The sequence below is a fragment of the Cydia splendana genome, chromosome 1 (genome assembly GCF_910591565.1).
Source record: "Cydia splendana chromosome 1, ilCydSple1.2, whole genome shotgun sequence".
Classification (NCBI taxonomy): Eukaryota; Metazoa; Arthropoda; class Insecta; order Lepidoptera; family Tortricidae; genus Cydia; species Cydia splendana.
In genome coordinates this window covers 2,745,798-2,768,229 of record NC_085960.1, presented here as the reverse complement: position 1 = coordinate 2,768,229, position 22,432 = coordinate 2,745,798, and the positions used below count along the sequence as shown (strand labels likewise).

Below are 22,432 nucleotides of genomic sequence, written 5' to 3'. Positions count from 1 at the left end.
GCCCCCTGCACTAAGGCTATGAGTAGAGAATTTATACTATGAGAATGTTCCGAATGTTAGTTAATTAATATGATACCTATGTAATCCAATATGTAAATTATGTACCTGCCTAAATGTATGACGTGTAAAAAACATTGTATCTGTTTTACCAATAAATAATTTGAATCTGAATCTGAGTGTGCACCAGCCTTTACAATAACGTGCGCGAAGTAAATCTCGGCATATGATGTCACGTTTAACTGCCGCTGTTTCATAAATTTCGTAATATCCTTGCTCTTTCATCGTAGTCAGATTGTTAGAACTTGTTCGCTGTGAAAGTTACTGCTAATGTACTAGGTAGTATAACTTTATGAATCTTTAAAAAATACGTGCAATAAACTGTAAAGGTGTGATATGACCCGTAAAAATCATGTCATTAAAGGTTTTGATCACATGTACCGAGTACATTGGCGTGAGACTGCCCTGGGCCGAGTGCTTAGTATAGATGTAGTATAAATAAATAAATAAATAACGTATGTACGAAAGTGTCTTGGCTATTTAAGTCAGTTTCGGTACAAAAAATACTGAATTTGACTGAAGTAGCATGACAAATACGAACGTTTCCGAGAAAATACGATGGAAAATAATGATGCACTAAATCTGTACTCGGTATTCGGCCGAGGTCACTCTCTCGCCACTGTACTCGGTACGTATGATAAAGGCCTCGCTAATTGCTCGCGCACTGCACGCGCTCTGCGCATATTGCCGTCAGCATCTAATAGTTACACCTATGTTGCCATAGAAATAGGGATGTGTTCCGTTATAATGTGTCCACTTTGCCTTGACTCGACCGTGTACGTACTCTACGCAATTGAATGCACCCGTGTACCGTGTAGTAAGCGAGCCTTACAACGGTCCATATTTTGATTTTCACGCATCTACGGCAATCTAATCATAAAGTCTGTCAGAATGACATTTAAGCTGTATTCATCAATCTATTTTCTTCTCTTCTTCCTCGCGTTATCCCGGCATCTTGCCACGGCTCATGGGAGCCTGGGGTCCGCTTGACAACTAATCCTATGATTTGACGCAGGCACTAGTTTTAACTTAATTGAAAATAGATTCATCAATCTATTTTCAATGAAGTTAAATGTACAAATATAAAAGTAGATAGCGCTGACGCGAAACGGTGTCAGTAATAGGTACCTAAATAATAAGTTTGTGAGTTCAAACGCCAGGGCTAAAATTATTGAACTTTTAATAGCATTACATTTAATACGACTTACCAGCTGGCACTATTTGGAAGACACACGGCCTCTTCTGTCGGCCGACAGCGTTTGTCGCGCGACAAAGCAGCGCGCCGTAGTCGCGGTCGCTTGCCGCGCGATAACGCAGCTCGCTCGCTGTGCCGCCAGTAGACACTGTTTGAAAAATGTAACGTTACAGATCTTTTCGAACTTTTGTGCTCCAACAGTGTGTTATTTTTTGGCAAAGAAACTGGATATATTACATCTAAACTCGGAGGAGGAGTGCACCTGGGTACTAACCAAAGATGCATATTGTTCTGTGCGATTTAAGAGGAATTTCCTCCCGCGGACGCTCCGGCTGTGGAATGAGCTCCCTTCCGAGGTTTTACCGAGGGTCCACAGTATGGGATTCTTCAAAAAAGGAGTGTACAGGTTTTTACAAGGTATGCAACGCGCATTTTACACCTCTGGAGTTGCAGGCGTCCATAAGGCTACGGTGACTGCTTACCATCAGGCGGACCGTATGCTTGTTTGCCACCGATGTAGTCTAAAAAAATGCATCATTCATAGAAACATCTTTTATAAATTCACTCTTGTGGTAGATGAACAATCTGAAGAACCAATAGAAAACTCACCATATCTAGCTGGTGACACTTGAAAACTCTCCCCGCTATTATTAAACTGCCAGGAGAACGTGACGTCAGCTGGGTCTGCGCTCACTGTACAGCGTACGCGCAGGGGCTCGTCTAATCGAGCACCAATCAGGAGGGGCGATAGCTGCGCGCACACTGGGGTATCTGCAAAACAAGTGGTCTGGTCAATGGAAGTTTAACGGTCTATTGGAACCTGGGACCTCCTGCTTAGTAAGCAGGGTCACTACCGACCAGGCTATGAGGCCGTATTTGCTTGCTTAATTTACTTCTTCTCCCATTCACTTAGGGATGGGGTGCATGTATTTTTCTCCCATACCTTTATGGCGCCCGTCATATCATCGTTCAGGTGCTTTCTTATCATCTCTCACACAGCCCATCTGGGCCATTTTATTTAAAGTTGTCCCCCACACTTTTTTTTTCAAAATTGGGATTTTTTATGTTATTTCTACTCAGAATCATGAGCTCTTTTGATCCTAATAAGAGAAAAAAAGTGTCCCAAGATTTCCATACATTTTTCGATCTTTCCATTCCGAAACCGCCATACAAAGTCTATGAAAAAATGGTAACTGAATGGGGAAAAAACCTTGGGACACTTTTTTTCTTCTATTAGGATAGAAAGAGCTCGTGATTCTGAGTAGAAATAACATAAAAAATCCCAATTTTGAAAAAATAGTCTAGGGGACAACTTTAAATAAAATGGCCCATCTACCTTTTCCTTGGTTTACCTTTCCTCTACGTCCCTCCGCATATCATTCTTAATACCTCTATCGTCACATGTTCACATGTCCATACCATGATAAGCAATTGTCTATGTACAATAGCGAGAAAAGTTGTGACAATGTTTGTTGCTTACACTGCACCCTCAGGTACACCGCCTGACTGGTCGCCTCTCCTATCTGGTTGGCGGCGCTGCAAGTGTATAACCCACCGTCTCTCCTCGTGACGCCTTGTAGCACCAGCGACTTGGTGCTGAAGATGACGCAGGAAAACATGTTCCTGTCTGTGAGTTTGTCTGTCTTTGGGTAACATAAGTAGATAGTTTCCTTACACTGCACCCTCAAGTACACCGCCTGGCTGGTCGCCTCCCCTATCTGGTTGGCGGCGCTGCAAGTGTATAATCCGCCGTCTCTCCTCGTGACGCCTTGCAGCACCAGCGACTTGGTGCTGAAGATGACGCCGGAAAACATGTTCCTGTCTGTGAGTTTGTCTGTCTTTGGGTAACATAAGTAGATAGTTTCCTTACACTGCACCCTCAAGTACACCGCCTGGCTGGTCGCCTCCCCTATCTGGTTGGCGGCGCTGCAAGTGTATAACCCGCCGTCTCTCCTCGTGACGCCTTGCAGCACCAGCGACTTGGTGCTGAAGATGACGCCGGAAAACATGTTCCTGTCTGTGAGTTTGTCTGTCTTTGGGTAACATAAGTAGATAGTTTCCTTACACTGCACCCTCAGGTACACCGCCTGGCTGGTCGCCTCCCCTATCTGGTTGGCGGCGCTGCAAGTGTATAGCCCGCCGTCTCTCCTCGTGACGCCTTGCAGCACCAGCGACTTGGTGCTCAAGGTGACGCCAGAAAACATGTTCCTGTCTGTGAGTTTGTCTGTCTTTGGGTAAGATAAGTAGATAGTCTCCTTACATTGCACCCTCAGGTACACCGCCTGGCTGGTGGCCTCCCCTATCTGGTTGGCGGCGCTGCAAGTGTAAAGCCCGCCGTCTCTCCTTGTGACGCCTTGTAGCACCAGCGACTTGGTGCTGAAGATGACGCCGGAAGACATGTTCTGGTTTATTTGCTGGTCCTGGGCAGAAAAAGATCAATGTAAGTAAAGGTAAATGGTAAAGTCACCCTAAAGGAAGTTTTTCGATAAGTTGCCATTTTTAATGGGACACACACACATACACACCCTTTTCATTCCTTTTTTCTTTCTTTGAATTTCATAATTTCCTTAACTATTACATATATCACCTATTCGATTAGTCTTTTCTTAACCTTTAGCTTACGAATTACGAATCCGGCTGCCACGTGACAGGCATAGCCTAGTGCGGGGCCACGGGATATTGATATTTGTTAACAAGTTTTTTTCTTTGAAATAAATATTATTCTTATTCTTAAATACGTTAAAAAATAGTAGTTTTGTATATCGTCGCTTGAGAAAGGGCTTAGGCTACCTTTCCACTGAAGCGGAGATGAGGGAGACGTGCGGGAATTAACCAATAGCACTGGTGTAATCCACATCTCTTCTCCGCTCCGCTGGATTAATTTTATAAAAAATGACATTATTTGATTCTCGCACGTTTCCTCTTATGTTCTCTCATCTCCGTCTCAGTGGAAAGGCAGCCTTAGTTCATTTTTAGGCAGACCGACCGGCGGCAATAATGGGAATAGCGATTTACTCGCAAAATAATAGTACACATACCTACCTGTAGATGTAGGTCCCGTGTAAATAAAATAATCATATATATAAAATTGAAAAACCAGAACGGGATAAAAAACGAGCGAAGAAACGAGATGGCGCCTTACAAATTTCTAAAAAAAGTTTTTGACACGTATCTCGAATACGACGCACGTATGATAAGAAAAAACTGTTTAAATCTATTATCTAAATATGAGAATAGAACTAGAGCATACAAACTATCGCTTTCGATGCGTATTTAATTTACAATAAGCAAAAGAAAATTTCATAACAATCTTAATTTTACGATGATCGGCCATTTTCGGCAACTCTCGGTTAGTTTCGTTTCGGTGGTGGTACAGACAAAATTATTTGATGTGGTGCTACAGACATACCCAATGTTTATGTTTGTCATGTTGGTATACAGTTATTGCGGTGTTTTATTACACGAAGTAAAATAAAAAGTGCTGTCAACCTCAACCTTAGTGTATAACCATACGAGTGACTTATGGCATAAATGACTTATCAATCAAATTAGTATTATCGTATGATTATCGTGTTAGTAATTTGTATTTTATTGATTTAAATTTCTTTTTGAGTTATATTATACAGATTGACTTTCACGGCTTCGGCAAACATTGCCATTCGTCCGGGGAACGGGCTGCCGAGATGGGCCAAAAATACAAAGTTGATAGCAAGTTAATATGAAGCCCATCAGTTCAAGGGATGGTGCCCGTAATAATGTGTGTATGATAATTATACTTTAATGACTTTAGAGAAATAACCAATTCGGGAACTGTTTTCTCGCGTAATACGATACGACTCAACCAGGTAGGATTTTTTCTTCTTGCTGAACAGTCACAATCAGATATATCGGAGCGGCCGAGGTATTCACAAATATCTAAACAATGTAAATTATAATGTAGTTAAAGTGCATGTTCAGATACTTTTGAGCGACCTTGGTAGCTCCGATATATATCTAATGGCGACTACACATTCATGAAGCAAATGTACAGTCAGCATCAAATACATATATAGTGACGGCTAAAGTAGCCAAATATATCGTAATATAACTTTGTTGCCATAGAAATAAGGATGTGTTCCGTTATAGAGGTGATATATTTGGGCATTGGAGAGACCAAAGCGGCTAAGCTTCAGTAGCTCGGATACGAGAGAATGGGAGAGGATCGTGCCGTGAAGAGAGCGTACTTGGACGTCCTATAGAGGTATCGGTGGAACGACGTAGTTGCTAAAGATCTGCTCAACCTCGGCCATGGCGACTGGCGAGAGCTATCGCAAGACCGGAAAACATGGTGTTATCTGGTGTCGGAGGCCAGGACTCATTTTGGGTCGTTGCGTCACCGTTGCCGTCGTAAGTAATGTCAATACCGGACAGGGAAATGGGGATTACTTACGTTTGTATGAAAATGCGATTTATGGGCGGTGGTCGTACATTCGTCTTAAGGCGGAAATTAATCTAATGAACGTTTTTGCAATTGGGCTTATAAAAATAAATAATAATTTTATGTTAAACAAGTTTTAAATAAATACCTACGTAGATGAAAAAATACAATCTTGCCTTTTATCAAATCACATAATTTTTTGAGAAATTTGCGAATTAAGTTACCCAAATATCGGTAACAAATAAGAGGTCCCTATTACAGTTATAAACCCTGGCAGGGTTCAATATATAATAATATCGGTATTTAACTAAACATAAGACAAACTCTTTATTTCATTTACGCGAGCGGAGCTGCGGGCCCGTCTAGTATTCTATAATATTTCTGGATCACTGTCGACGGCAAGTACTTTATCTAAGAGAAAAAGTTCGACCGCAAAGAAACGGTCAGTAGCCTTTAGTAATATCTCTGGATGGCTCGACATATTCACCTCTACATAAGTCAAAAGTATAATGAACCGCCATATTCACGTCCAAAGCTATAAAAATACCACTTTCTATATATCACATGTGAAGCGGGTAACTTTACGCACTTGGGCGGAAAACTTTTTAAGGACGTTTTTAAGCACCAATTCGACCCTCCATTCTCCTCCCAACGTTTACGGGCCGACGTAAATAATAAACATGTTACAGTATAATCGAAGACAAGTATGAAATAATGACTGCTAATCAAATTTTTCGGAAGCGATATGCGCCTGTGTTCAACCAAATCAACTTTCAGCCACGCTTGGCTCTTGAAATGCTGTGCCGGATTGTACGTATATTAAGTAACATATTTCGCGGTACTGGAAGTTTCGGCCGGATTCTAATTTTAATATCGGTCAAAAATTGGATCAGAGTGTTAAAAGTGTCATTTTTGTTTGAGAAACGTCACTTTTGACACTGACAGATCCGATCCATATCGTATCAAGATCTAATTTTAGACGTTTATTAAATTTAGAATCAGGTTGTTTGGCACACAGATTTGTCACAACTGAAAAATCTTAAGATTTCAGACTTAAGCAGACTAGGATGCCTAAGTGATATAGATAACGCCGATACTTAAATAATGTATGGAAACCATGACGTGCCTTTTCGTCGCATCTGTCACCCGTGTAGATACGTTTTTCCTTTTCCATTGACATTTGTCGCTAAGCGAAAAGAAAAAATGTGTCGGGATGACAGAAACCATAAATAGTTAAGTGACTATTTCCATAAATTATTTGAGTTTCGATTGGCGTTTTAAATAAATAAATATTATTGGACATTTTTACACAAATTGACTAAGCCCCACGGTAAGCTCAAGAACGCTTGTGTTGTGGGTACTCAGACAACGACATATATAATATCTATATAAATACTTAAATACATAGATAACATCCATGACCCATGAACAAATATCTGTGCTCATCACACAAATAAATGCCCTTACCAGGATTTGAACCCTTTTTCTATAAACGTTTGCCATCCTGGTCTCCAGTTCTTATTTCCCACTCGTCTCCATTATAACGTTCGTGACTCACTCACGTTATGGAACCACGAAATGCGGTGTTCCTTCGGGTTCGCCCTGATGTTGCATTCGAAGTACACGTCGTCCCCCTCCTTGATGTCGTTCGCGTTCAACGTGCTACCCAGCGACATGGCTAATACTGGCTTATCTGCAAAAAAGACTTTATTACTTTAGAGAAAAAGTTCTTATTACATTAGCATTAATAGAAAGAAGGGTAAAGAGCAAAAATGCACTGACGGGAGAGAGCGTTAAAGTTGAGAATTGACTGAAGGAGTTAGGGGGCTAGTTGATAAAAACTACTCACGTAAACTTGCGTAATATAGATCTTATTTTAAACGCTGCAAAGTTTAAAATTTATTAGGAACTGGCAGCTACTTTATAAGCTGCGACGTTAATGTAAATTAGATCTTATTATTAATACTGTTGGGTGCAAATTGAATTGCAGAAGGAAGAGTAAGAAAGTTTATACGTTTTTAAGATATTATGGTGCCCTTAGCTGATGTTTAGTGTCTTTTATTGTTTGTTTCAGTGTACCCATGTTTCACTATGTACTACAGGCGTTTATTATGTTTGGAATGACCCCTAATAGTAAGTTATATGCGGAATATAACGAGTAGGTACTTACTTAAATTTAATTGTGTACCTATACATAACCATCCAGTTTTACATGGTTATCTGATTACATGATTAACTGAATGATTTCAGACCTCAAAGAAAGTTCGCTCGAGAATGTGTAACAATTTTTGCATCAAAATATATTAATATGAAAAGTGCTTTTAAAATAGGTACCATAATAATTTTAATTTTTAACAAGCAGAAACGTCTGCGAACGATGCTGTATAGCTTAGAATAAATTTAAAAGTGGAAAGATTACTGTCTTGGGTGAGACTTGAACTTAGACCCCTGGATAGATACTCCAGTGCTCTCCATCTGAGCCACCCAGACCTCATCCATAGCCAGCAAATCTTTCCACCACATTATAGGTCAAGGGGACCCTTAGCGACATCTACCGCAAGAGTGTTACACTTCTTAAACGGCTACCGGAGTTCCAAGTCATATTGGAAATTCACCAGTTACGATGTGCTTGCTACCCATACTAATTTTAATTTTTAACAAGCAGAAACGTCTGCGAACGATGCTATTAAGCTTAGAATAAATTTAAAAGTGGAAAAATTACTGTCTTGGGTGAGACTTGAACTCACGACCCCTGGATACGCAACACATAAATTTTTCCACTTTTAAATTTATTCTAAGCTTAGGTACCATAATAACTTGACACAAACGCGTATTTCAGTCGCGCTATCGAATAAAATTTACACTACGGACAGGGGTTCTGAACTTACAAACGACGCTCATTTTGAAGGAGTCCTCCAGCGCTGTACGCAGTATGGCGTTGTCGGCGCGACACCGCATCACCGCGCCGTCGTCTTCCGGCTGCGGAACGATCGTCAGGCGATTGACCGACGACGTGTCGTACATGTACTTACAAACGACGCTCATTTTGAAGGAATCCTCCAGCGCTGTACGCAGTATGGCGTTGTCGGCGCGACACCGCATCACCGCGCCGTCGTCTTCCGGCTGCGGGACGATCGTCAGGCGATTGACCGACGTGTCGTTGTAAATTTACTTACATACGACGCTCATTTTGAAGGAGTCCTCCAGCGCTGTACGCAGTATGGCGTTGTCGGCACGACACCGCATCACCGCGCCGTCGTCTTCCGGCTGCGGGACGATCGTCAGGCGATTGACCGACGACGTGTCGTACATGTACTTACATACGACGCTCATTTTGAAGGAGTCCTCCAGCGCTGTACGCAGTATGGCGTTGTCGGCGCGACACCGCATCACCGCGCCGTCGTCTTCCGGCTGCGGGACGATCGTCAGCCGACTGACCGATGTCGTGTCGTTGGATAAGTCGTTGTGCTGGTGGAAAAGAGGACTTATTACTTACAATTTATGTAATTTTATGACATAAAATTATTGTTGAACTGAATTACTGTTGAACGGACTACCTTAGACTCTTCCCCCGCGCGATCGACACTTGTCTTAGTATTTTAAAACGCGTTGATACGAGCTTCCATTGGACCAATGCCCACTGAAGGCTCATTAGTCATTAGTGGTACGGTCTACTTACTAAAGATTTGTAGTGAGGAAATCTCAAAGATGTGTTTAAAATTCAGGTATCCCCAATCCGCAATGCATTATTGTGAAAAGATGCTTGCCATGTCTAACAAATTACATAGCTAATCTTGGAAAAAAATGAGAAATATAAAATTGGTGTCAATGAGTTTAAACTTACTTTCCCTCTAGTATATCGCCTGTTCTCCCTGAACCACGTGATTTGAGCCGGCGGCCTGCTGCCGTGGCTGACGCAGACCAGAGTGACTTCGGTGTCTGCTGACATCTGCCCAGGTTTGTCCGTGATCGCCACTGAGGTTGGACGTACTGCGGACAAATATATTATATGTATCACACCTGCATCGACGAGGCAGCCACTCAGTGTTGTAGCGCCATAGTTTTATAGGAATATGATGATTGTGGTGGCTCATCCCCACTCTGTCGCTTGCCAAGATGTTTTAGATTTTTATTCTTATATTCTTGATATCTTGGATTTCACGGGCCTATAAATCCCGGTCTTTTGATAGGCTTGCGTGGGAATGTAGATCCAACACGTAGAGGCTCCTTGCAGAGCTTTAATGTCTTAATTGATTTTTTTTCCAATGCAGTGTGTGTCTATGAATCTAATTTATTTTTCTTTTATCAATCAAATAATTTTTATGAAATGCTTTTATGGAATGTTTATGAAATAATAGAATAATTCTGATCATATTTTACTAGTCATTAATTTCCATTAGATTAAAATTAGTTTTATGTAGTAAGTACCTAAGGTTTTTGCTGCGCCCTATCAGAGTCCACGCCAATCATTAAGTTGAATGTGTTTTGTACTTGGTTGCAAATAAATCAATTGAATTGAATTGAAGTAAGTGTAGAGTTAGCTTCGATTGACTCTATATATTTAGATTGTTAATTATTGGATGGATTTGTATCGCTCGTTTGTAGACTAATGTTTTTGACGTATAAAATTATTACAGTCAAGTTACATTATATATATTACAGTCGCGATAATTACACCTAAATAAATCTATTAACTGTTTTGCCTCAACAGAAATACAGCCAGATAAATGGCTAGACATAATTAATCTAAGGTTGTTCGGTGAAATAATTTGTGCCAGATAAATTAGTTCGAGGTGAAACTCGTTAGTTTTGGTTGTGTTTAAGTCTGGCGTTAGATATCATAAGATTCATAAGACAATTTTAACTATAAATTTAAGTTATATTCTGTTAAACATTTATTAAAAAAACCGGTCAAGTGCGAGTCGGGCTCGCGTTCCAAGGGTTCCGTAAGTACATTACCCAATTTTTAACAATGTATTTTTTTATGTGGAACGTGAATGAAATGTCTTTAAAAAACCCGTAGGGGTCGGATCAAAAACTAAGTAATTAAGTCCGACTCACGCTTGACTGCACATTTCTAATAGGTTACCCTGTCATAATAAAGAACTATATTATGTATTTTTTTCAAAATTTTAGACCCAGTAGTTTCGGAGATAAAGGGGGGGGGGGGACGACAGATAGACTTACGAGTGATCCTATAAAGGTTCCGTTTTTTCGTTTTGAGCTTCGGAAGTCTAAAAATTGAGCTCGATTCAGAATTCACAACTTGTTACGGTTTTGGTCTTATTTTGATACGACCTTGAGGATCGATAACGCTGATTGGTTCACCAAGACGGTCGTCAAGGTCATGTCAAAACCAGTTCAAAACTATAACAAACTGTTAAATTAGGATCGACTTTATTGATACTTCACGCAAATAATCGGTTGCCAACCCGTATAGTCCACGCACGCTACTTTACGGCTCGGCCACGACATTGCGCGACCGGCGACGGCGGCGGCGGCAACCACAGGCGATCGGACCTTTCGTTGCCACCTTAGGCACTCACATGCTTTTTTTTTGTAACTGTAGTTACCAGCAGTCACCCTTCTTTTATTATAATAATGGAGGTCACTGAAAAATATCAATCATGTGAGTGGTTATGGTCTTAATTGGAAATTCAAACTTGACATTTACCTACACCTCCCGCAAAAATACAAGGAGCTCCTGTCCTGTACCTACTGTTCATGCACGCTCCCTAATCTCCCTATAGGTATTATAAAACCTCATCACGTGTTTCTCCTTCAGAATTGGGTTATATTTTATTACGTGTCTACAATCAAAGGGTCTGAGTTTTTTTCTTTGTTCTTTTAAGTATCTGCAGAGAATGTTGATACTTAGGACAACCCTACAGATCACTCACCTCTAGACGGGACATGGGACTAAGATGATTTGTGGTTAGCAGACTGGCCCGTCCATTTTCACACTAATTTATTAGGTAGGTACCCATAGAGCGGACCCCTCTTTCAGTTGCTTCCACGTGTAGCATCTATGTATACTTATCCCTTCAAGTGGCGCCACCGAAAACGCGAAAAGTAGTCAAGTGGCGGGGCCCCGGTGGGTGGTCAGCGCAGATTAAGAAAATTTTACAAAATCGTCGATTTAAGCTTTTCTATGTTTGAAAGTATATTAAATCACATATTGTTAGAATCAGCGTTATATACATATAGGCTATTTAAATATAGCAATTAAATTATTCTAATGTTTATACATTTGGCCAGACGTAATCAAACTCCGGAAGAAAGTCAGTTTTCCAGCTTCCTTGTTAAAAATGACTACCACCATAAAACTGATTGATTATTGGAGGTAATTGCTATTTAATTATCAAAGGAAGACTTTTATCTTTAAGATTAAATCAATAAAAAAGACATAAGATACAATTTCTTTTACAAAACAACCTCTTAAAAAACGAGACTGACCTTGGACTAGGCGGTCGCTCCCGAATCAATGGTACTCACCAACAAATTTTATACCAAGTGTTTTCGTGTTTCTTATGGTATGCTATCCTTCTCTAACTCACTACCTAATTTTGGGCGCTAGAAGAGCGTAACTGTACTTAAATGCGTTCAATTTCACCTCTAAATACGTCAACACCTCATTAACCACTCACTGGTGGATGACAGTTTACTGGTTTTCGCATCGACCATTCACGGGTTGACCGTCACTTGAAGGGTTATGTAAATTACAATCATCGACAGTAATTTAATTCTAGAGGTAAACATGGATAGTTGCAGCATAAATAAAAATATCACGAGACTTTGTAGTCTAAATGTATGTACGATTCCCACCGACCGGCTGGAGTCGGGCCGCGCCGGAGTGCATTTTCAATGTGCCTATACATTATGTATGGTAGAAGCGATGGAGTCCGCTCGGAGCCGTCCGCGTCCGCGAGCAGGCTATCGGCTTGCGGCCGAACAAATGTGAATGGCATAACAATCACGGAGCGTGACTGTACGTGCAAGAGTCAGCGGCTTTCTTTCAACTAGGTCTTGGGCCTCGCACAAAAACTTGCGATAGGTACTTCGGGTTTTCAGCTATAAAGATCGGCTGGTCATCATACTACTCATTCTTCGGGCTTCAAAGCTCACCGTCGGGTCTACGGCCCACCGGTTCGTATTTTTAATGCAGTTTGAGCTCTGCTATCCTGCAGCACACCTTTCTACGTCGTATGAGAGCGCCTTTGAGCTCTGCTCTCCTGCAGCTCGGTTTCGGCCTCGCATAGCTTACTAGGACGCTTCCTAAAATTGAGTTAGACCATCGCTATACCCATCTGTTACGCTCTGTGTCCGTGCAGCTCCGTTTAAAATACGGCTGCACAAATCGAGTTAAGTCGTTATTCTGAGAGCGCCATAAATATGGGGCCATTGTACGTTGCGACGTTATTGTTGCAAGAATGTATGGGTTTTAAAACTAAATACTTAATTTTATAGTGGACAGTAGCAATATATTGGCATATAAACTTTAAACACACACCAATAGATAAGTGCTGTGTTAAGGATATCGATCGATTGTTTGGTAAAAGTCAAAGAGGTTAATTTTGACTCACAAATTGATTTTATTTTGACATCATTCGCCTGTGAATCTCATTCAGAACGTTTACCTATATTGGTAACATATTTTTAAACTTTGAACTGTAATAGTTAACTTATAAAGTTTCTAACGAAATTAGGCTTTTAAACGCTAAGAATGGAATTTAAACCTGTAACTCAAACTACATCGGCTTACAACTTAACGGCAACACACCAAAATCGTTCGTTATCTTTGAATTATCTAAGAAGGAACATAGTAAACGTCTCGAAATCTGCGAACACATGAATAACCCAGATAATGGAACTTTTAATAGGAACACCTTAACCAAACAAATGTCACCCGTGAAACTTTAAACCCATTCCAAAACAGGTTTAAATCGTTATTCCTGAGAGCACCATAAATTTCCGCCATCGCGAGGCCACTTAAGAGATTTAAAACTCCCGTATATCGCGGAAACTACTGACTTTCAAAAGGATTTAACCGCCATATGTGTCAGACGGACATGTAATCTTTTTAGACAATAATGCTCGTTTGTTTGCTTCCTGTGCTAGTGATGTGAAATTGCAAGTCATTTCTAGGAATATGGCGATTAGTATCATAGCTTTTATTAGAAATGCTGAGGCCATCTTGAAAAACATATTTAAAAGTTAACGGATACTGTTTACTCTGCGCCAGATTACTGCGACTTCAACATATAAGTTCTTGCACCAAGGAATATTATATGTTTCAAGATTTTTCGATTTTCTAAAATTCTTATCCCACGACTTTCAATCTTGAATTTTGGGAATTTAACATTCTTGAACCGTTGGTTGGTTTTCTTGGATCAAGATATATCAATTGAGACACTGGTTCTTATCTACAAGATATCTTGGATCAAGATAAATATTAGATAGGTACCTGTATCAGTTGAGACATATCTGGTTCTTGTTTCAAAATATGTAAGTAAGCATTGGTTTCCCGTTTTGATCGACATAACCAGCTGGCACTGCGGCTGCAGATCTCTGGATTTTTTTTTATTTATTTAACATACATGGGAAACCCCAGAAGGGGTTAACACATCACTACGTTTATTTCGTATTCCGAACCATCGAGCCCTTTGTACGAGTGTCTGCGCCCAAATCTGCTGTTTACGCAAATGACGCGCGCTTTTAAATGACTACGCCGATGTGGTGTGAAGATTGGTGACTAATAATGTTGTGGGTTTGTTTATTTCAATGCGGAAGTCGCAAGAATGAAAGGAAACGGGGCTGTTTCCCTTGAATTTGGGTTAGAACTAAATTTTTTTTGTCATTGATTGATAAAAAAAGTTAATTAAATCAAATTCATAAAATTTGAAGGAACTGATAGCTACATAGTCACAAACAAATGAAGAAAAATATTGAGATAGTTGTCTTAAAAAACCACAATCAAAAGACGCGGGTTCAGAATATGTTTTCCAAGATCCAAATGGTTTTACATATTAAGAGACATAAATAAAGGCAAGACAGGGTACTCACAATGCATTTAGAAACGCACAGTGTTGTTCAACCACTGTTTCTTGAGGGTGTGGTCATAATCATAACATAAGACACGAAGTGGTACTTACAGTGCATCTCAACCCTGGCCGCTCTTTCATGCGGACTGAGTAAAGGAGTGTTAGCAGCTTGGCATCGCACAGTGTGGTTCAGCCAGCTTCGCTCCGCACCACTGACTGTGATGCGGGAAACCATGACTTTCCCGTCGTTCTTGAGGAGGGTGTGGTCTTCCACTGGCTTATTGTTGATCAACCAGGTTAGAGTGGGTTGTGGGCGGCCTGGAACAAGGGAATTACTGTTACGATCTGGTCCTTAAATGGAGGGTCAAACAGATCACTGTGTTATGTCTTTCCTGTAGACATACACAAGAGTTAAGGGCTATAAAGGTTAATTTTCTTATTTAACCCTTATCCACATGAAAAGGTCCTCCTTTTATTTAGAGAACTATGATAAAATCATTACTTACATGCCCACAAGCTGTTAACTATTGCCCACAGGAGAGAAAACTAGTGTGTTATCGCGAACAGTACATTTTTGTGGGCAATAGTTAACAGCTTGTGGGCATGTAAGCAATGATTTTATCATAGTTCTCTAAATAAAAGGAGGACCTTTTCATGTGGATAAGGGTTAAATAAGAAAATTAACCTTTATAGCCCTTAACTCTTGTGTATGTCTACAGGAAAGACATAACACAGTGATCTGTTTGACCCTGGAGGCTGATGTAATTTATTTGGTAAGGTATATAACCGCTTCTAGGAACCTCGCTTATGAAGTTAAAAATCCCGAAGTTTTTAATCCCGGTCAGGGCGCTTTTATGTGATGCGTTTGAATATTCTTCTTCAGTACTTTATATTTATTATCGTTGCCACGAACTTTAACAACATTAAAAACTTTATTCAGTTTTATTAAAAAGGCGTAGATTTAGTTATAAAATTCATCGGTCAAATAAACTCATGTTTAAATATTATGTACATAGAATAGTCAGGTAAAATATATTATTATGATATCCGATATCATTGGCAAAAAATGGAACCGACTTACCTATGTTTAATTTTTGTTCATGGATTTACCTTGAATGTATTTTTTTAAATCTGTTTTATATTTTTCAGGTGAAATGAGACCAAATCTAATAAGTTAATAATAACATAACGAGGCAAATTTAATTTAATTTTACTTTACTGCGAACCGAACATACCTACCAATGTTTGCCAGTAAAACATGCCGTGGTAGGTATAAAAACATTTTTGTCACCGTATTTTTGTGCCAGCCTATAATTTATACATACCTATCTAATAGGTAAAGTAATCTGTGAATTAATACAACATTGAATTAGAGAATTTAATATTTTATTTGATTTGTGATATAGTAAAGGATAAACCGTCTTTCATTTATCAAATTAAACTCTCTAATTAAAATTCTTATTTAGACTTGTAGTGATTATTAAATTCATAGTTTTTACGACAAGCGATTTTTAATGAAATTAACCCATATATGCCCATTAGGTCATTTTTGACCCAATGAATAAAACTCGTTTCGACTCATTAAAATTAGCCTGTAACCTCAAGGAGTTCAGAGCGAAAACAAGTTTTGGTCATATATGGGTTAAATAATTAAATAATGACCGCCACACGTGTAAAATATCATAGAGTGCCTTTCTCACAAACTAGCAATTCCCGTTCCTCCATAGTTGATACCCTATCAGAGAATACTTGGAGCGGTCAACTGCATATTTTCCTCCCGGAATGCATCGTCCACGTCCCTGTAGGCTTTGAAACTAGTTTCCGACGTTCTTTGATCAAAGCTATTTATATTTCCGATAGTTGTAACTTTGATCAGATGGGTTTTCGTAAATTGACTTAAGTTATATGATTATTATTTACCATTCCAGTAATTTAAAGCTAAGCCTAATCCGGTAGCGACCCGGCCTACTAAGCAGGAGGTTCCGGGTTCGAATCCTGGTAGCAGACCACCAATACCACCATATAAGAAAAATCGACAGTCAAATTTGAATCAATGGTGGGTATTAGTAAATAGAAATGAATTCGATTTGTTTTAAAATCTTCTTCTTCTTCCTCAGCGAGTATGCGCCCACTGTTGGGCATACGCCTCTGTAAATCTCCTCCAAGCAGCCCGATTTGCTGCTTCTCTCCTCCAGCGTGGGCCTGCAATCTTTGTAATATCATCCTCTCATCTTGTTGGAGGTCTGAGATTTGGTATTTTTGAATGAGGCCTTTTTAAAATCTAACGAAATAAAACAAAAGCGATTCTGTTCCATTTAATGATTTAAATTACCTACAATGAAAAAGGTTGATGTTAACCTGAAGAGGTTAAGTATTTTTGTATATGTATCGTCACCCAGTTATCAAAACACAAGCCTTATTGAGCTTATTGTGGGACTAGGTTGATTTTTGCAAGATTGTCGCATTTAATATTTATTTTATATATTATTTATTCGTAAGTATTATTATTAACGCTATCCAGCTACAATATAACAATGACAAAGCTATTAGTAACCTATCGATAACACGCACTACCTGCAGCGAGCGTATAATTTAGACCTGTATAATGACGGGCCACATAATCCGCCACCGACCTGACAGCTTGATGCATCGCACCATTTGCTGAACATGCGAACTGTCCAAATGGCGAACTGATTTAACTAGCGGATTGGACAATAATTATAGGAGGTAATGGACGTGTTATTAATATGTCGCCTTTTGTTTTATAAAGATGTTTAGTACAATAAATACAGAATTTTTCAAATGGCGCCCCACGTTGGGCGCCATTTTATAAAATATTCCAGAGGAAAAGGATTTGATTAAATTAAATAAGTACGCAGACAATGTCATGAATACATTAACTTTGTCTATGTTTCTTGATTATAGCAAAGTCTAAAGGAAAATTGATTGATTAATTGGTTCTAATGGTTTTACAACGGGGGCAATAAGTACGTTTGCTTGTGTCATCTACCGCAACGCAACGCCAAAAGTACTGAGTCAATTTCACTTGTCGAAAAGATTATTTTAAATTGAATTGGCTGTTACTAAATTAGCCAAAAATCAAAATTACATTTTGACCATTGTAGAAGATCAAACAGTCAGATAAAATAAGAGTATCAGTTAATTGACGAAATTTTGGTCGGTATCAAAGTTGGAGGCGTTTGTTTTAATAGCAAAATTCACAATGTTTATTGGCAAAAAAGACGAATAGAGAAACTTTAATCCGTATAATTTGAACTAAAAACACATGACAGCAAACTCGTAACAAAGTACATCAAAAATTAAAGCATAATGTATGAAAAGTAAGGTGTAAAAAACGTTTCTTTTTTGTACTCGTACAAACGATAACACTATACAAAATAACACAGGATATTTTATAATAAACAATGCAAGATCAAACGCAAAGAAAAATTGTGTTCAGGCGTCAATTGTTTCTTCTTTGTGTGGCAAAACAATTGCGTTATGGGGTAAGCGGTAAGCCTGCCTATTGTCAGCACCCTTCCAAGATAATAGCTATTCTGTGATATGTGTGTGTGTGTGTGGTGGCGAAGTGTTGTTCAATGTCTATAGATACTTAAGTAAACCTTGATGTATTTTGTTAATATGCGCATTACAAACGAAGTGATTGCCTTACCGATACCGATATGAACGTTTGTCCTTGGAAATTTGTTGCTGAATCACGCAATGGTTGATGTCATAGATCCCCGACTACAAAATAGAGCTCATGATATAAGTTGCGGTCATCTAACTACTCAATTGATCTCGGCGCTTTGTTTAAAATGTGTCTACTATTACGATCTGTACTCGGGAACTTTCGGTTGAATTTCAAAATGGTGAAGTCGTTTCGAGAATATTTTTTGTTTTTTTTGCTTATTAATGTTGCTGGGCCTTATATAAAAATGGAAAAGTAAGTTCTACTCGTAGCTTAGTATTTTACAAATTTCACCAATGTGATGACCTGATCACCTCAAATTCGTCAACATAATGCGGTGTCTGTTATGTACCTACTCAAATCTTGTAGGTAGCTTTAATTTTACGAACTCCACAAGATAAAATTTACATCTTAAAACGGAGCATATAAATTGAAAATCAATATGAACATAGCGTGAAATCACAGGCTGGCGCGCAATCACTAGGTTTCTGAGCAAAAAAATCTTTTTGTGACTTTTATCGCGTACTGTTGAATGGAGAAAAGCGGGCGAAGCGTTTACTGTAGCTATTTTAGTTGTTAAAAATGTTTTAGTGCAGGTATATGGATAAGAAATGGCAGATGTGTGTGTTTTTATCATCGCATCAAGTAGTCTACCAGATAATTAGCCTATCATCGTTGACAACTTCACACAGTCAATGGCCCATGCGTAGTAATATTAGGTCATTACCTATGAAATTGGCGTTTTGTTCGGAGAATTTCAACGAAACACGAATTTCCATACAATTAATTTTGCGGATATTTTTTTGATGGCTAATTCAAACCAAACAAAATTTTTCCAGTAATTTTTGACACCTTTAAGGTATGTTTTCAATATCTCCATTTCTTGAAAATTGGTACCATTAGAAAAATATAAGTAATTTTAATACTCGAACCGACAGCACATGAAAAGACCTATTTTCAAGGCTTAATTCTGAACACTTAACAATAAAAAATAACAATTAATTGCTGTCAAGCAGTTTGGCGAAATCATATTGTAGTTTTATTGTAATTGTGTATGTACTTTTGTAAAAAAAAAAAAAACTAGGATCAGACTTATATCTATGAACAAAAACGCCAATTTCATAGGTAAGGACCCAATATAGTAAGCGTCAGGTGATGATGATGAAAGTCAAGTTTTTTTTGTCAGTATTTTGATGACGTGTATGCCTAAATACTGCATACCTCTTGGCTATGTGCGAAGTTGAAGGTGGATTAACCGGTAAGTATTTTCATACGACTTAGGTAGGTACCTAAAAATTCATGTAAGGAAATGGCAAAATAGTGAAATGCTTCCTTAGTGAAGACTAAGGAAGCATTTCACTATTTTGCCATTTCACTAGTCACTTTCCTAAGTGACTAGTGAAATCCTAAGTCCTCTTAGGGAAGATATATTTCTTCAAAAGTTTTGAAAATGGAATATTTTTCGTTTAATCATGTGAAATATTGGCTTTAACATTATACAATCAAAAACCGCTTAAAAATTATACAATCCAAAACCAAAATTCGACTTTTATCCTTAGAAAAACGAAAGAGAGTATGGAGCTCAGAGAAACAAGGAAGCGAAACTTTGGTGGAATGCTCCAATATATTGAAAATGGCGTCCGACTGTACTTCCGCATTAAGCCAATCGGCGAATATTTACGAGGTCTCGTTAAAATTTATTCCCCCTGTTTGTCGTGTTTCCACTGCCTGACGAATGTGACCCGACTTCTAGCTGAATGAATTAGAAACCCCACTAAAGTTTGTATATAAAGTTGTTTCTTTTCATTTTGATGGGGGGTACGTCCACCCTGTGTGTCATGACATGTCTATAGAGCTAGTTCAAGAAAAGTCTGCAGCGATTTTGATAGCCCACGCAGTGCAAGTGTTATTTTAAGCGCCAAACTTCTATGAAATAAATCACACTTGCACTGCGTGGGCTATCAAAATCGCTGCAGACTTTTCTCGGTCTAACTCTATTTTATTTTGTCAACTCACTCATTTTTGCAAGAAAAAGTTCTATGTCTGATACCTAATAAAATATTAAGAACAGATTTTAAAAAGTCGAATGCTGTTCCAGCCTATACCTGTATAAGTGTACACGTTGTTAAGAGTTCCTAACGAATTTGACTTTGGTGAAATTAAACAGCCGGGCTAGTGAGTTGGTATCGTTTCCGGTCAATTTAGAGTTGATTAACGGAAAGCTGCGATGGCAGCATGGTTGCATTTTGATCGCCTGTCACTTTCGCACTTAGATATTTGTTAGAACGTGACAGGCATAGTGACAGGTGACAAAAATGTGACCGTGCTACCGCCGCTAAGCATAGTAAATTAATGTAAGTACTTCATCATTTGGAAAATCTTTCCAGGGTGGCTGATACTTTTGGTTCGTTGTTTCATTCCCTACAAAATTTTGGTTAATGGTGAATGTATACAAATAAAGTGAATGAAAAGTACAGGCGACGTATAAAGTCGTTCTTTTTTGACATCTGTTAAATATGGGCGGCATAAATAACTGCTACGCTTTCACAGAATTCACACCACCAATCGGCAGCGCTATGGTGACACATTGACAAATAGGTCGAGACAAGTAACACGATTTTTATAACAACTACATATATGTAGATCATCAATTCTACCGTGCGTGTAATATAAAACTGTAATGTGTGGGAAATTGTAGGCTAGGTATTCGAAAACTTTCGGGTGTTTTTTAAACTAGACATTGTTTTTAACACCTGACGCAAAAATGTGGTGGTGATGTCGTGTGGTGTGGTGGGGTGGTGGTGTGTGGTGGTGGTGTGGTGTGGTGGACATCCGTCTGTTTTAAGTATGACCACTATGTGTCACCGTAGCGCTAAATGGGTAAACCGATTTGGATGCGTTTTTTTTAAGTCAAAACTTCTTTAGCTGCGCTGGGCACTTTTTGGGGTGGGGAAAAATGATAAACTCGAGACAGCGTAAGGCAATCACGTGACCGTAAGGTTTAGGCCACTCATTTAGATGGCATTTAAATCAATAAAGATAAACTCAATGACATTACATGAAAAAGGTTCTAATCTTGTACGGGTTGAAATACGAGGATCTCACAGTAGTCTGTTCGAGATCCTGAAAACGGAGAAAAACAGAGATACTACTCCTAAAAATACGTGTGATACCTCATTAGATTCGTCATGATGCCTAGAAAAATGTATTCGAAGCGTGTATTTGCACACAAAATCAAAAGTTATAAACAAAAAAAGGGAGAAAAGGTAGATATTTTTTTATTTCCCCAATATCTCAAAAAGTATTAATATTTAAGAAACCAAAATCAATATAATAAAAGAGGAGGATATTTCCAATCAAACATTCCATACTTGCAGAACTGTATTCCATTATTTATACTTTTTATTCAACGCTAATTTTTGAGAATCGCGCGCGGCGTGAAAAACGATTACGTAATATTAAATATAATTTTAAAGGTATCAAATATTCATTGAAAAATTTAAAAAAAATATGGTGCATTTAAAACACGTCAACAAATGTACTACTTGTAGAAATTTATCTTAAAGTTATTTTTTCATCAAGTTGGGCAATTGTTAATTAACAAATTTTTCTCAAACTTCCTTCTTCATTGAAAACGAAAAAGAATGTATAAATAACTATTGTAAAATTTTGTCACTTTCTAGAGCCGTTTTCATATACATGCTTAATAAGATCACATTATAAAAGTTTTAATAAAGTTAATAGTTTGGTTATAATGTTGTTTTAAGTTTTACAATGTTACCTTGATTTTTCGTTTTTCGTCAATTTACTATGTTATTCTAAAACTTATTTTAAGCAAAGTATTAACTTTACTAAAACTTTTATAATGTGATCTTATTAAGCATGTATATGAGAAGGGCTCTAGAAAGCGAGAAAATTTTACAATAGTTATTTATACATTTTTAGGGTTCCGTACCCAAAGGGTAAAACGGGACCCTATTACTAAGACTTCGCTGTCCGTCCGTCCGTCCGTCCGTCCGTCCGTCCGTCCG

General features: G+C 38.6%; 2 protein-coding genes across 2 annotated transcripts in view; both read right to left on the bottom strand.

The window, feature by feature from the left end:
• Positions 1-3,118: 3,118 nt before the first annotated feature.
• The window catches only part of LOC134794524 (hemicentin-1-like), an 82,626-nt gene continuing 63,312 nt past the window's right edge, over positions 3,119-22,432 (bottom strand). The window contains exons 4-10 of the mRNA XM_063766339.1: positions 14,822-15,028; positions 9,514-9,659; positions 8,850-9,137; positions 8,558-8,792; positions 7,232-7,362; positions 3,325-3,672; positions 3,119-3,238 (exon numbers count right to left, since the gene is read on the bottom strand). Coding sequence (XP_063622409.1) covers positions 3,119-3,238; positions 3,325-3,672; positions 7,232-7,362; positions 8,558-8,792; positions 8,850-9,137; positions 9,514-9,659; positions 14,822-15,028 — 1,475 coding nt within the window. The remainder of the gene's footprint in view (positions 3,239-3,324; positions 3,673-7,231; positions 7,363-8,557; positions 8,793-8,849; positions 9,138-9,513; positions 9,660-14,821; positions 15,029-22,432) is intronic.
• Positions 3,119-22,432, bottom strand: part of LOC134794535 (neural cell adhesion molecule 2-like) — a 32,894-nt gene continuing 13,580 nt past the window's right edge. The window contains exons 2-8 of the mRNA XM_063766349.1: positions 14,822-15,028; positions 9,514-9,659; positions 8,850-9,137; positions 8,558-8,792; positions 7,232-7,362; positions 3,325-3,672; positions 3,119-3,238 (exon numbers count right to left, since the gene is read on the bottom strand). Coding sequence (XP_063622419.1) covers positions 3,119-3,238; positions 3,325-3,672; positions 7,232-7,362; positions 8,558-8,792; positions 8,850-9,137; positions 9,514-9,659; positions 14,822-14,945 — 1,392 coding nt within the window. The 5' untranslated portion in view covers positions 14,946-15,028. The remainder of the gene's footprint in view (positions 3,239-3,324; positions 3,673-7,231; positions 7,363-8,557; positions 8,793-8,849; positions 9,138-9,513; positions 9,660-14,821; positions 15,029-22,432) is intronic.